The sequence below is a fragment of the Apis cerana genome, linkage group LG6 (genome assembly GCF_029169275.1).
Source record: "Apis cerana isolate GH-2021 linkage group LG6, AcerK_1.0, whole genome shotgun sequence".
NCBI lineage: Eukaryota > Metazoa > Arthropoda > Insecta > Hymenoptera > Apidae > Apis > Apis cerana.
Window position 1 is genome coordinate 2,494,196 of NC_083857.1, and position 13,783 is coordinate 2,507,978.

The following is a 13,783-nucleotide window of genomic DNA, read 5'->3' on the forward strand; positions in this document are numbered from 1 at the left end:
TTCTAAAAAGACCGAATTTTAACAGAGATATTAATAAGAAACTTTTAGTTTTATACATTGAATTCTATTTATGAAGTAATTAAATCGTCCTCGTTATAAAAATCGTCAAATGATTAATGAATCGATCTTCGTATTTAAAATCTTTTCTTATTCCCATAATAAATCGCAAATATTGACGATCTTCTTAATTAAGGCTTTTAAATTTTAATTTAATCAAGTCCATTAAAATGTTTCCATATTTTTATTCGAAGTGCCCAAAATACAGCGAATACTTTTACCCGCAAATTAATTAATTGATATTGGAATTTTTAATTGTAATTGGAATTTAATTTCTTAAGAATTAACTAATCTAATTTTTACTGGATTATAAATGGGATATCTTATAAATATGAGATTGAAATAGATAGACATTGTAAACACTGGCCACTCGACATGATGGTATGATGGTTACAATGAAGCTATTGTTTAATAATATCTGGATAGATACATTATTATTAATAAAATTTGTACATATTTTTAATAGAATCGAAAGTTTTTTCATTAATATTTCAGAAACTATTTAAAATTTTAGATCCACTTTCTCATCTAAATTTCATATTGAAGAGCACAATTCTTCCAACAGTAATTCATCGTCATTTTTTAAATTTCTATTGTAATAGTTTTATTCCGATCGTTATGTTTTCGCTTTCTACGTTTTTCTGTGCACATAGATTCAGAAAGATAAACACAAATGCTCAAACTCAGTGCTCTGGTAGTGTTGGGGCTCTGTAAATGTTCTGTTTATCCTGCGCCTGTTCCATTTGGCGTTCCTCGCTAGTGTCTCTTTAACAGAGGTCGCAAGAGTTGACGTTTGCTGTGAGAGAGCCGAAAGCGATGTCATCAGATCCAAGACGAATTTCTAAATTAATGATCTACTGCAGCTTCGATGCACTTTTTTTACATGTCATCTTAAAGATAGTCTTAAGAAAGAACATCTTTCCATAAAATTCTTTTCTCAGATTTCTTTTTCCTCGAGAATAAATATGAGAGCAAAAAGATTGTGACAAAAAGATTGATTTTTCATTTTTTTTCGAGAGAAATATCTTCATACTTATATATTCATATAAAGTACTATTTATTCTTTTTTTAATGATATAGAAATATTTTGTATTTTTATTTTCCTATAATAGGATGAAAATGTTTACGCATAGTACTTTTCAATTATCGATATTTTTTTAATCTTTTAATCTTTATTCGTGTATTTTAAAAATGAAAAAATGAAATTTCAAAAAAAAAAAAATAGCGTGGAAAGAAATTCTGTGATAATAAATCAAATCTAATTTTACAGGGAGTTAGTATTATACCTATACATTTGAAAAAAAAATATTTTCTTTGTAAAAGATATCCAATAAATGTAAAAAAAATTTTTTATCCATTTATCTTCTGAATCTAATGTGATGGATAATTTTTATCAGGATTTAGATTCACATTCAGCACACGAAAACGCCATTCCATTCTCAAACAATAAAATTTCGATGATATGTTTTATCGGATCTATTTTATAGTCTTGTCATGATCATTTTTCACACGAGCAATTCAAATTTGCAAAAAAAAAAAATATATATCTGCGACTGATTTTCTTTTATATTATATAAGAAGAGTTTGTAATAAATATAAAATATATTCAAATATATTGCAATCGTTCGAGAAATATTGGAAATGATAATCTTTTTGTCATAAAGTATAAGAATGCGTTAATGCATGGAATATGAAAATGAATGTAGAAAATTATTGAAGTTTTAAAACAGAATGAGAAATGTTCATTATTAAATATTGAAGACTCATGATGCTTTCGTTTGAAGATTAAATTAATTTTAAAATTATTAAAATGTATTAAAGTTGTTAAAAGAAATTAAAAAATGAGAAATTTAAATAGAGATAGGAAATTTGATTAAATATTTTAATCTAAAATGCTTTTAACTCATTTTTCTCATTATTTTTATATTCTTTAACATTATTGCTATACTATATTAATAAATAAAAACTTCAAATATTTTCTATTAGAAAATATTTTTTTTAACAATTACAATTTGTTCTATTTTATTACTATTAAAAATAAAAATATTTAAAATTAATTATAAAAATTACAATACTACGAATCTAATGATAAAAAATAAAACTCTTTTATAATTTCATATTATTTTAAATTAATTGATACAAGTTATTTGAACTAATTACAAATCAAAATAAATCCAATACTAAAATTTATTCTTTTATAAAATATTAATTTACAAGTATAAATATAAATTTCTCAAAATAATTTCCATTATATGACTTGCCACTATCATTCTCAATCCTCCATACAATAATCAATATATCAATAAGGAAAATAATTTAAATCACGATTTCAAATAATATTTTATTTCTTAACAATAATTAAATTTCCTTCGAGAAATATATTGAGCAAATTACAAACATAACTGAATCCCTTTTTCCTGTTTCGAATTTGAGAACAGGGCGCTACCTGGATTGTTCAAAATATGATTAATCGGACGCGAAAGTTGTAATCCACGAGCTCGATAAGCCGCGCTTTCTTCCTGCCATTCTGTTATCTAGTCCACGATATAACGCAGAATAATATGAGAAACTTTCACTGGAAAGTGCATGGTTAATCCGAGTCTCGTGCACGAAGGGTTAATAACGGACGCACATCTCTTCGTTCCTGTTCAACTACTGACCCAGCATATACACGCGACAGAACTTTTGAAATTTCGACTCGGATTAATATTGGCGCGAAAATTCTTCGTTACAACGTATTTTCAATTGCATTATGATTGTATCGTTTGATATAATGTTATACTTTCATTTGACAATATATAATAATCGCGTGTAATATAAATACAAGTATAAATGAAATATAGATTCGAATATAAATATATGAATGTATCTATATTGAATATAATGTAATAAAATTTTCAGTTCTTTAGATAGAGGACTAAAGTATATACTAGTATCCTTTTAAAAATGTTTAATAATCCTCTTAGCGACAAGATAAGCTATACGTATTAACGACGCGGACGTTAAGCAGTTAATTAGAAGGGTCCCCTTTCGTGGTGGGTTAAAATATAGCTATAAAATTCACTTACTAATTTTTTACACAATGGGAGATTCTATGCTCCAATTACATCCCTTAAAATAAAAAACTCTCGCCTCTTCGTTTTCTTCAGAGGTTACTTTAAATCATTTCAATCATCTTAAATTTTACTTTATTTTCTACAAATTACTACAAATTAGTTGATTGTTTTTTTTGATTTAATTTCTATAAGAATATATGCGAATCATGTAAAAGTTCTCATGTATTTTATATGAGTTTTATATAAGTTACATTATAAAAAGAATATTGTGAGTATAAGTGGAATATTATTTTGAAAGAATAAAATCAACTTTTTCAATATTATTTAAATATAATTATTTAAATACTATTTTGTTATAAAAAAGTAATTTTCGAAATATACAAAAAATGGATAAGTTATTCATTTTATTTTTTGATATTATATTCAATATTATTTAAATATAATTATTTAAATACTATTTTGTTATAAAAAAGTAATTTTCGAAATATACAAAAAATGGATAAGTTATTCATTTTATTTTTTGATATAATCTTAGAATAATAATACATAAAAAAGTTTAACAAATTTAATATGAAATATAAATGAATTTTATAAATAGAAAATTTTTGATCTTTTTATTTTAAATAAAATTAATCCTTTAAATAAAAATAAAATCGAAATATATAAAAAGTACAAAATCAGTGATAAAATAATATAATAATATAAGACACTGTTACTTATTTCTGAGAGAAATAAATTATGAAACTATACAAAAGTTTTATTAGTAAAAAGATTTAATTAATGTATAATAAACATAATAAATAATGTCAAATAATTATCTTTAAAATCTTCGAAAATTTTTAATTATATAATTTATTAAATTGTTAATAACTATCAGACAAGTGTCCCAATCAAAAACACGAATACTGAAATTACTTATAATATAATATTATAATTATAATATATTATTTATATTTATATAAATTTTATTATAATATAATTAATCTTTTTTTAATTCTTTAAAAATCATAACATCAACAATTATTATAATTGTCATAATATTTAAAGTATTATCATTGTCAAAATTATCAAATTACTCGAATATTTTTATTTTATCTTATATTTATATCCTTTATATACGTATACATAAGTCACAAGAATTCAAACAATGCCTCCTTTCTCAACAACGCGTGGAATGTTCCTTACTTTTCGCTGCGAAATATCTATATCAACATTTTCCCTTCCCACCATCGAGAAATAATAACGATTCTAATTCTGTTTTATCAAGAATGGAACGAATAATAAGATAAAATAAAAAAAAAAAATAAGAGAATTCTTCGTATCTTTTCTATTCTCGAAACGAGAAACAAAAATAACGCCGAAAGTTGAAGGGAACGAACGAGCGAATCACGATTTTTATACCTTTTTTACCAAAATCGTCGGATGATCAAGACTTTTGAGATCTTTACTCGATGTCGGGGAACAGAACGAATGCAGTTCAACGAACTAGATAATTTCGCCGCATCGTGGAGCTCGTAATTTGAAGAAGTTTTAAGCGTGAGCCGAGAAGAGACTGTTGCCCTCGGAAAAGAGGAAATGGAAATGCTGGGAAACGAGGGAAGAGAGTCTCGTCAGCCTCATTACGCGTTCATAGGGAGAAATCGGTGTCCCATGAGAATCTTCAGGGTGAAACTCGATGGAACATCTTGGACTCGATGGTCCATCGGAATCGTTTCTATCCAGCACGTTACTACTTTTGTCTTATCAGTCTTTTCGCGTCTCGATAACAACTCCCTTGTCCCTCCACGATTGCCCCTCTCTGTCCCTCCCCACCTATATATATTCTTCCCTCGAATTTTACGTCCCTTTCCTCGATCCCCTTCTCCCCGATCCGATCTTAATTCATCTACTTCATTTAAATCGATAGCCTTTTAGCTTTGATTGAATCCTTCAGGATCATTCGAACGATTCATTTTATTACGTGAAATCGTTTTAGACTAGTTGGAGATTGTATCATTCAAGGAATTAAAGTTATTCTGTACAGTTTCTATATTTCTTTTCTTACGTTTTTTTTTTTTATCTTGTTTCGTGGTGCTATAATTAAGTATTTGTATTAAATTTGTTTAAATTTCTATTTATCTGTATGTATATTCGATTGTTAAAGTTTATTTTATTGTAACATCTTTTTTCATTTGTATATTTGTATGTTAGTATATTCTTATACATTAATTTTGCATTATTTTAGTAAAATATATGTATTACTTTCTAATACTTCAATTATATACAGATACAGATAGGAATCTATTGAAATTTTATAGGATTATAAATTATAAATTATACGTATATTTAAACTATATAAAAATAAATTTAAAAAAAATCATCAAGGAAGAAAAATTTATGATAATCCATGCTTTTGTTTTCATAAATAATATAATTGAACGAAATATATTACGAGGATGCAAAAACATTGGAGTAAGAGTCTAAATATATCACTAGATGTCATAAACAGAAGAATTATCTATCTACCACGAGTAGCTTTTAGATTCACCACAGAAAGCTTGTGATATATTCGCTGTAAACGTATAAATGACAAAAACAAACTGGCCACGTCACGGCCAGCATTCCCCATAAACTCGTCTCATTTTCTACAAAATATATTTTTCAATTCGAGATATTCTTGTTTCATCGTCCAATTATTTCCTTATTTGTTGAATTCGAACGGAGATAGCTAACCATTCGCCATTGTTGTCGCAAGATTGTTCTTTATTTTCCGATTGCCGCCTTTGATCAATTCATTTGAAAAAATACAATGAACGAAAATATAATTTTTCTGAAAACTTTGTATTTTCACAATGTTGTTTATGAATTTCTTATTTCGAATTTTCATATAAATATATATTTTGAAATCATTAAAAACCACTATAAATTAAAAATAGTGATTTCCAACTAATGAAGAAATGATCATTAAAATTATAGAATTTTATCTTTAATTTTTAAATGCTTTAGATTTATCCTAATACGATTTCCATGTAAAGAAAGAAGTAATTTTAAATCGTTTATTATCTTCATTTTTATCACTTATTTGATTCTCTCATTTACACTTAATTTATGATTTATCCTATACTAAGATCCAAGTAAATGATAGACCGGATCCCTTGAGAAGTATACGCATTTCCAGAAAAGAATTTAGGTCATTGGTGAATGTAGGTCAATGGGCTCATCGCGACCCCATTTAAAATATTATTCATAATCTCTGCACTGTCTTAAGCATTTTGAATCCTTATATCCGGGCAATCAATTGAGATATGAAACAGAAAGAAACTTCAATAGCATGATTTTTCCTATTTTCTGAATTTTAATAATATATACGTATTAATTTATTAGTTGAATATTGCGATTATGTTTTACTATTTATGCTTTAGAAAAAAACATTATTTAACATCTCTTTTTTTAATACTTATAACTTTTTATATTATTTTATGAAATTATTTTTCCATTCATCTCTGATCAACTACCATTTCTTAGTTCCACTATACTATATATATATATAGAAAGGTCTAATAATTTTATTTATTTTTAATATTTTTTACTTATAACAATATAAAAAAAATTATATACTCAATTTTATTTGATACGAGGAAAAGTGTAATACGATATTTTTTATATGAATGAACGCATTGATAACATTTCAAAATTCTCCATATTTTTTTATCGAGATTTTTTTTACGTCTATCTAACAGACTATGTTTGAGACCGTCTCTGTTATAAAACCACAATCAATTTTCTGTTTCAATATTAATTTACAACTCGATACCGTTTGAATTTTTTGTGATTTTTCGAGTGAAGTAGCCATTGTCGCGCTATTTGGCGCGAACATGTGTATGTATCATGATTTGTCGCAGTATTTTTTTTCAAGAGTGAAGTTCGCATTACATCGTGAGCGAGAACAAAGGCGATGAAATGTGCCCACCTTTATTTGTCACGGTCGATGGCGGGAAACAGTGCGTTTTTTCGTGTCAAGTCACGCATGAAGGTAACGCGAGCATTCGACCTCCTCCCCCTCGAGGACTGAGTTTCGAGCTTTTTGTAGATATCCGAGCCTGAAATTGTATCCGACAGGTAAACAGTTGTAAATAAAACGAGACCGTGGTATGTTCCGCAGGGGAGACTATTTTCGTTCGTGTTGGCGCGTGTGAGGTGCAAATAACGTTGCTTTGAAAGTGTATGCTGTTGCAGAACAAACATTTCCCTTTCTTCCTTTTTCTTTTCCCTTTCTTTTTCATTCTCTAGTGTTGTGTAAATAAGTGTTGACGGAGTAGAGAAGAAAAAAGAGGGAGAGGAAGCAAGACAAGTTGCTACACTTGTCGACGTTCTTTCCACGCATGCTCGAGCAGAACTTCACATCACGGTGTATCGTGTGCTCATCCGCAAAAAGTAAAAATGGGTAAAGAGGTTAGTTTTCGTTAAAATTTTGCAGCGGGTGTTACATATGTATAATGGCGCTTATAAATATTTACATCGTTCGAATAATCTTGAAACAAGTGTCGGTATATTTTTAAATGCAAATAGGGCTTGCTTTAAGAAGATCCGAAAAAGTTTCGAGCTCGACAAAAAAGAATCGATAAAAGTTACAAGTCGAAATCGAAGAGAGTATACAGAACTTCTATCGATATAGGTTTTTCAAAGTTTCGCATTGCAAGGAATTTAAAACGATTAATAAAAATCGATTACAACGGAAAGTTTGTATCGTTATATGAAAAGTTTGTACTTGTGATTGGCGAAATTTTTTGGTGTTTGTTAAAACGATCTTGTTTGTGGAACACGTTTCACGATTTTACAAAGTACAAAGGAACAAGTTGATTCTTGAAATTTTATACGGGAAATAATTCTTGAAGGAATATATATTTTTTTTTATCAACAATTATTCATAACAAAAATATGAAAGCAATTTTCAAAGAGAAATGGTAATCGAAGTGTGAGAATAAATTTTTCTTTAATTGAAATTTTTATGAAATTCAAAGATGCTAAAGATTAAAATAAGTTTATATCCATTATTATGAGAATTACAAATCCATGGGATGCGCTTTTATTTCATTGTGTTTTATGTCATTGTAATGCTATAGGAATCGATTTGGCAACGTCTTTACCTTTTTGGCAATCTTCCACTATCACCACGTAAAGAAGATTTTGATATTGTATCTCGTTTAACCATTCCTTAATAGGATTTCTTTCAGGTAAACCGAAACTATCGAATCAATCATATTTAAGATAATAAAAAACACGAATGTTCAAATTATAAATTTTGTTTTATCATTGAATATCATTATATTTATTTAAAAATGAAATAACAAAATAAAAATTGTATAACGTTCTTTGATCAATTCTTTACTCTCAGGATATAAAGAAATATTTCGAATATTTAAATTTATTTTCCTTTTGATCAAAATAAAAGTTCAATAATAATTTTCTGTTATTCTTTTTGATATTTTCAAAAAGAAAATTTAAGACATAAAAAGTCTTAAATTTTGTTTGATTATTAAAATTTTCTTTAATTTCATCATTGATTGTAGAAATAAATTTTGAATTAAAGAGAAAAATTTCAAGTATAAACAAAATTATATATACTATTGATCAATGTAATTTTGTTGGAAATATAAAAAATGTAAAAATCTTTGATCTTTTTTTCTTTTGTTATCTTTCGTTATAATTTTTGCGAAATATATTTGTATGTGTATACAGATGATGCGTGCATAAAATTCAAATATATTATTTTTATTATTATTATTTTCAATATAACGATCATTATTTTCAATGTATCTAAGATACATGTAGCAATTAATAAATAACAATAAATTAATTAAATTAATTGCAATTTAATTACAATTAAATAAAGTAAAAATAAACAGAAGATGTATTTGTTCTCACTGAATATTTCTAACATATCGTCGACACTTACATATTAATTAAATAAATTACATATCAACAAAATTTTATATTTACAGCATCATATTTTATTGCTAAAAAAATTTTAATTCGTGACGAGATAATCAATCAATCATAAAAAATTTATTTTCTTTGCTACAATACAATTTACTTAATTTACACCGATCTATAACTCTTTCACTATTATCACTCCAATTCCATTTCATAATTTCTTTTAATCAAGCTGAAAAAACATAACACTTATTCGAATTAATGAACACGTAGCGCTTGTTAGGTAAAAAAAGCAGAAAAAAAAAAAGAAAAAAAAAAGGAAACTACTCACCGACAATACCATAGATACCGATCGGTGGCCAGAGAGAAAATAAACGTTAGAGTTAGATCTACACTCGAAAGATACATGAGACACGTCTGCTCTCGTGCTCGAGTGAAAAGGCAACTGACAAATTGTTAAGTCAATTTAATTGCAACCAGCTCGGTCTTCTCTATTTACAAACGCAGATGTTCACACACAGAGAAATCGAATAAGAGAAGGCGATACAGGGAGAGAAAGAAAGAGAGAGAGAGAGAGAGAAATGAATACAGACGTACGTGTATACCGGATCCTCGATGCAGAGAGGACAAATCCGCAAGTACACGGTACAACCCGGTAGAAAACACACCGTGACACGTGGATGGAACAGCGAGACGGTGTCTCGAAATTCAATCGAAATCAAAGGGAACCGTAGAGAGAACATTTATTGAACTGTAAGGGGAAACTGCCAACGAGTTTGGATGATTCGTGGTTTGGAAAATGTTTCGCGGCATGAACCGATCGATCCCGTTGACTTTATTATCCATGAATTGCATTTTAGCCAGCCTCACCTCTAGGGACGTTTCGTGTTCCCTTCTTTATCGGTTTGCACCCCTTCCAATGACTCGTGTTACGAAACATTTCTCGAAACGTTTCCCCACGCGAAACTCCAACTCTCTTTCATGAATGCCATTACAGTCGAGGTATAAGCCGAGACTTTGACGGGTATCGTTTTGCTTTTTTTCCAGTTTTGTCACAGCCCTGCTAAGATTTATGGTCCCTGACTATCGAGAGAGGTCTATTGAAGGTGATTTGAAAAAGTTGAGGTAATTTTCTCGATTTATAGAGGATGTCTGTCGCCATTCATGGTATAATCGGGCAGGAGGTGATTTTTCGTAGAAAAGTAAGTCGATAAAATTTTTTATTTGAGTCTTCATTTTTAAATAAATGAAAATCGAACATTTTTTAAAAGTAGGATCGAAATTAGTCAATTCCTAATTGAAAACGAACTCTCGAAAGATGATTATTCTACTTATGATAACAAAAATATAGAATAAAATTTTCTCGGTTAAATCTTTGTTTTTGAGAAAATCGAGATTGAATATTTACTATTAAGATATAATTGGGGAATTTTGAAATTTCTTGAAAACTAATTTTTTTAAACGAAAGAAATTTATTCTATATTTTTTATTTATATATATAATTTATTGTAAAATTTGAACTGATTCATAAATAATAGGGATATTAGAAATATAATTTTCCAATGAAGTTTTTATAATATTTTGCATGTACTTGGGTTTTTTAATCTCGAAAATACTGTGGCTAAATTTCCTAGTCGACACGAGTGGTATTTTGTTTGTATTTCTGTTTCTTATTCTACAATAAAGAATTGAAATATTTCTAAAAGATACAGTTGGTAATAATTATGATCTCAGAAATAAACCAAAAGATTCTATATATATAATCTAACTTTTCATTCTTCTAAAATTAAAAAAAAAACATAAAATAAAAGAAATAAGAACAAATTAAAATAAGTAAATTTATATATTATTTAGATTATTTAAAATTTATTTATTAAGTAGAGTATAGATCAGCGACACTTTGGAACTAGCATGAAGTTTCGCAAATTACTTTAGTCCCGGTTGTCTCGTGAAAAGTTCAGACTGCTACGACGATAAGCTTAGCAGAACAGAATTCATCTTGAGGCTTGCTAAATATGTTCATAGTCGCGCTAGGGAATTCCAAGGCTGTTGGTCAGACTTAATGTTTCTAATGGTGTCTCCCATGTGCTATATTATTAGTCGCGTCGCTAGTGACAATTTACTAGATACTAACGTCACGAGAATCAAAATTTATAGATGTTTCGTTCGCTGAGATGTTGCAGTTTATAGATATAGTCTGTACTCTTTCGTATGAGGATAGTTGAATGAAAAAATGATATTTCTTGCAAGCACTAAAAGCTTAAGTAAAATCTTAATTGTGATTAATGTTTATGGAAGCAGGATATGATTTACGATAATTGTTTTGTCGGGAAAAAAGCATCTGCAAAAATTTTCACCTTGCTGAAGATTATGATGAAGGAAAAGTGTGAAAGTGCAAAGAATGCTTCGGTGAAATTTGCGTAAATATATTTAGATTCTGAGGACATGGATAAAAGTTGAATATGTGCAAACTTTAAAACACGGTTCAAGAATTCATTATCTTGATGTAAATGTAAGTGTAAAATTTAATAGTTAGAAAAAAAGAATTAGAATATTTAGAAATGTGGTAAATTTGTCAATTAATAGAGTTATATGTTTAAGTTTTTTTTATTTTTAATTGCAAATTAAATAAAAGAATAATCAGAAGATTTGTAAACTTTATTAGTAAACATTAATCCATTTATATATAAGAAGGAACGAAGATATGATATTAAATTTAAAATATTGTTTTAAAATATTCAAATTATTTACAATTAAAAAAAGTTTTTGAATTATAAATTTACTAATTGATTTTTCATAAATTTTTTTACTTCTCAAAATTTCTGAAACTAGTATCAATTGTTCATTTTTTACATTCTATGTAAATCAATAGGAGTTAACAGAAGCGGAAAAAATCGTTCGAAATTGAAATGAGAGATGGATGATTTCGAATACTTCGATAACTTCATTCAAGCGGAAATTGAACATTCACTTAATGTTTTTACAAAAGCGGCAAATGTAAATTTCGAGATTTTAGACTGTGGTGACTCTTTTAACAAATATTTTTTCAATTATCGTATAAAGTTAATATGATAAATTGATATCTATATAGAAAATCTCCTTTACTTTCTATTTTTACTTTACTATCTTTTGTATCTATTTATATGCTTATATAAATATTTTAATATTAGATATATTTTCTTTATCTTAACGAGTAAAAAGCATATTTATTTTTTTAAATATTTCATCGATACTTACGGCATCGTTATGATTCCAAAATATAAAGGCTGGTGGTTCTGGACTTAAGAGAACCACACAAGTCAAATTGATCGTGCTGCCTCGATTGATGTATAAATCTGGTGCACCCAAAATTTCGGTTTTTGGTTCTGAAAAATATGAAGGAATAGATTGTTTGTTACTTAATATTACAAAATTCGTTCGACATTTCGTTTAACTATTATTATATAATTTTTATATACTTTTTCACGAATGTAATTCTTCAATTTTATTCAATATAGTATTTGTTGTTTTATGAATCTCTTTAAAATGATGTAAGTAGGATATATTATAAATTTGACTATTAAAAGATAAAAAATATTGTATATAATATTGCAGAGTAAATTAAATAATCAATTAATTATAGAATAGATAATATATATATATATATCATAAAGTAAATTAATTTAAATAATAAAATAATCATGTAATGTATAGTATATTATTTTTAAGAAAAATAAAGATGATTGTCGAAATTATTAAGATTTGATCACAATTTTTATCCAATCTCTTCTTACAATTGAAATAAATGTCATATAAAATTAATAAAATCAATATTCTTCTCAATCCTTAGTAAATCTAACAAAGAAATTCTTAAAAAATCTTTTTTTTATATCCGCACTTATTTTTCTCATTTTTATTGTGAAATTTCATAATATTATTATGCTGAAGATAAAATATAAGACACAAGGAAAAAATAAAGAGTAAAAAAGTTCTGATATAGAAAGCATAATTTTTTTAGAAAAATAAAAAATTAAATTGATTATGTCCTTTTGCAATGAAATAATATTTTCTCAATACATCCATTGATGTTTCAACGATTTTTCTATTTTAAAACAAAGCATTATTATTTTGACAAATAGAATAAAAGATTTTATAAATAAGCTTTTGCCTATCAAAATTAATGTTTTATTTTCCAATTAGAAAACATTCGATATGAAATAATAACAATTTAAATAATTTTTCTGATTTAAAAAATTATATTCTTATCTTCATAAATATCTATGTTCTATTTATACCATACTATAGTTACAATTAATTCTGTTTGCCGATATATTTTGTATTCTTTTTGCCTATCGATTATCGTTGATTTGGTTCCTTATGCTCGATTCGAAAGAGCACTTTGAACCTGTTTATGCAAAGTATCCGTTTTTGAAAGAGAAAAGGAGATACGGTTAAGGATTGCCTCGTGTGATTGGAGGAAGCGTGACGACGAAAATACAGAATAGAGAACGTACAGGATAAGAGAAATATTGTTAAAGAAGAAAAGGGAAGCTAAATCGATGAAAGATTGAATATTAGAGGAAAAAGAAGAGAGAGAGAGAAAGAAGGGTCAACAAAGATGGAGAAAGAATTTTGGCCGAAATCTGTACGGTTATGTAAAAGGCAACATGCGTGTATACATATGCTACAGCGTATGTTGCAGAAGAAAGAGGAAGCTAAAGAGAGGTCGCCGAGTATAGATCGATGTGAATATTTTCCGGACGGCCTCTTCGTCGAGG

At 27.3% G+C, this 13,783-nt stretch overlaps 1 protein-coding gene across 10 annotated transcripts in view; it reads right to left on the bottom strand.

The window, feature by feature from the left end:
• The window catches only part of LOC107993497 (lachesin), a 405,235-nt gene that overhangs the window by 4,035 nt on the left and 387,417 nt on the right, over positions 1-13,783 (bottom strand). For all 10 annotated transcript variants that reach the window (XM_017049939.3, XM_017049938.3, XM_017049940.3 and 7 more), the window contains one exon: positions 12,264-12,391. In XM_017049939.3, coding sequence (XP_016905428.1) covers positions 12,264-12,391 — 128 coding nt within the window. The remainder of the gene's footprint in view (positions 1-12,263; positions 12,392-13,783) is intronic.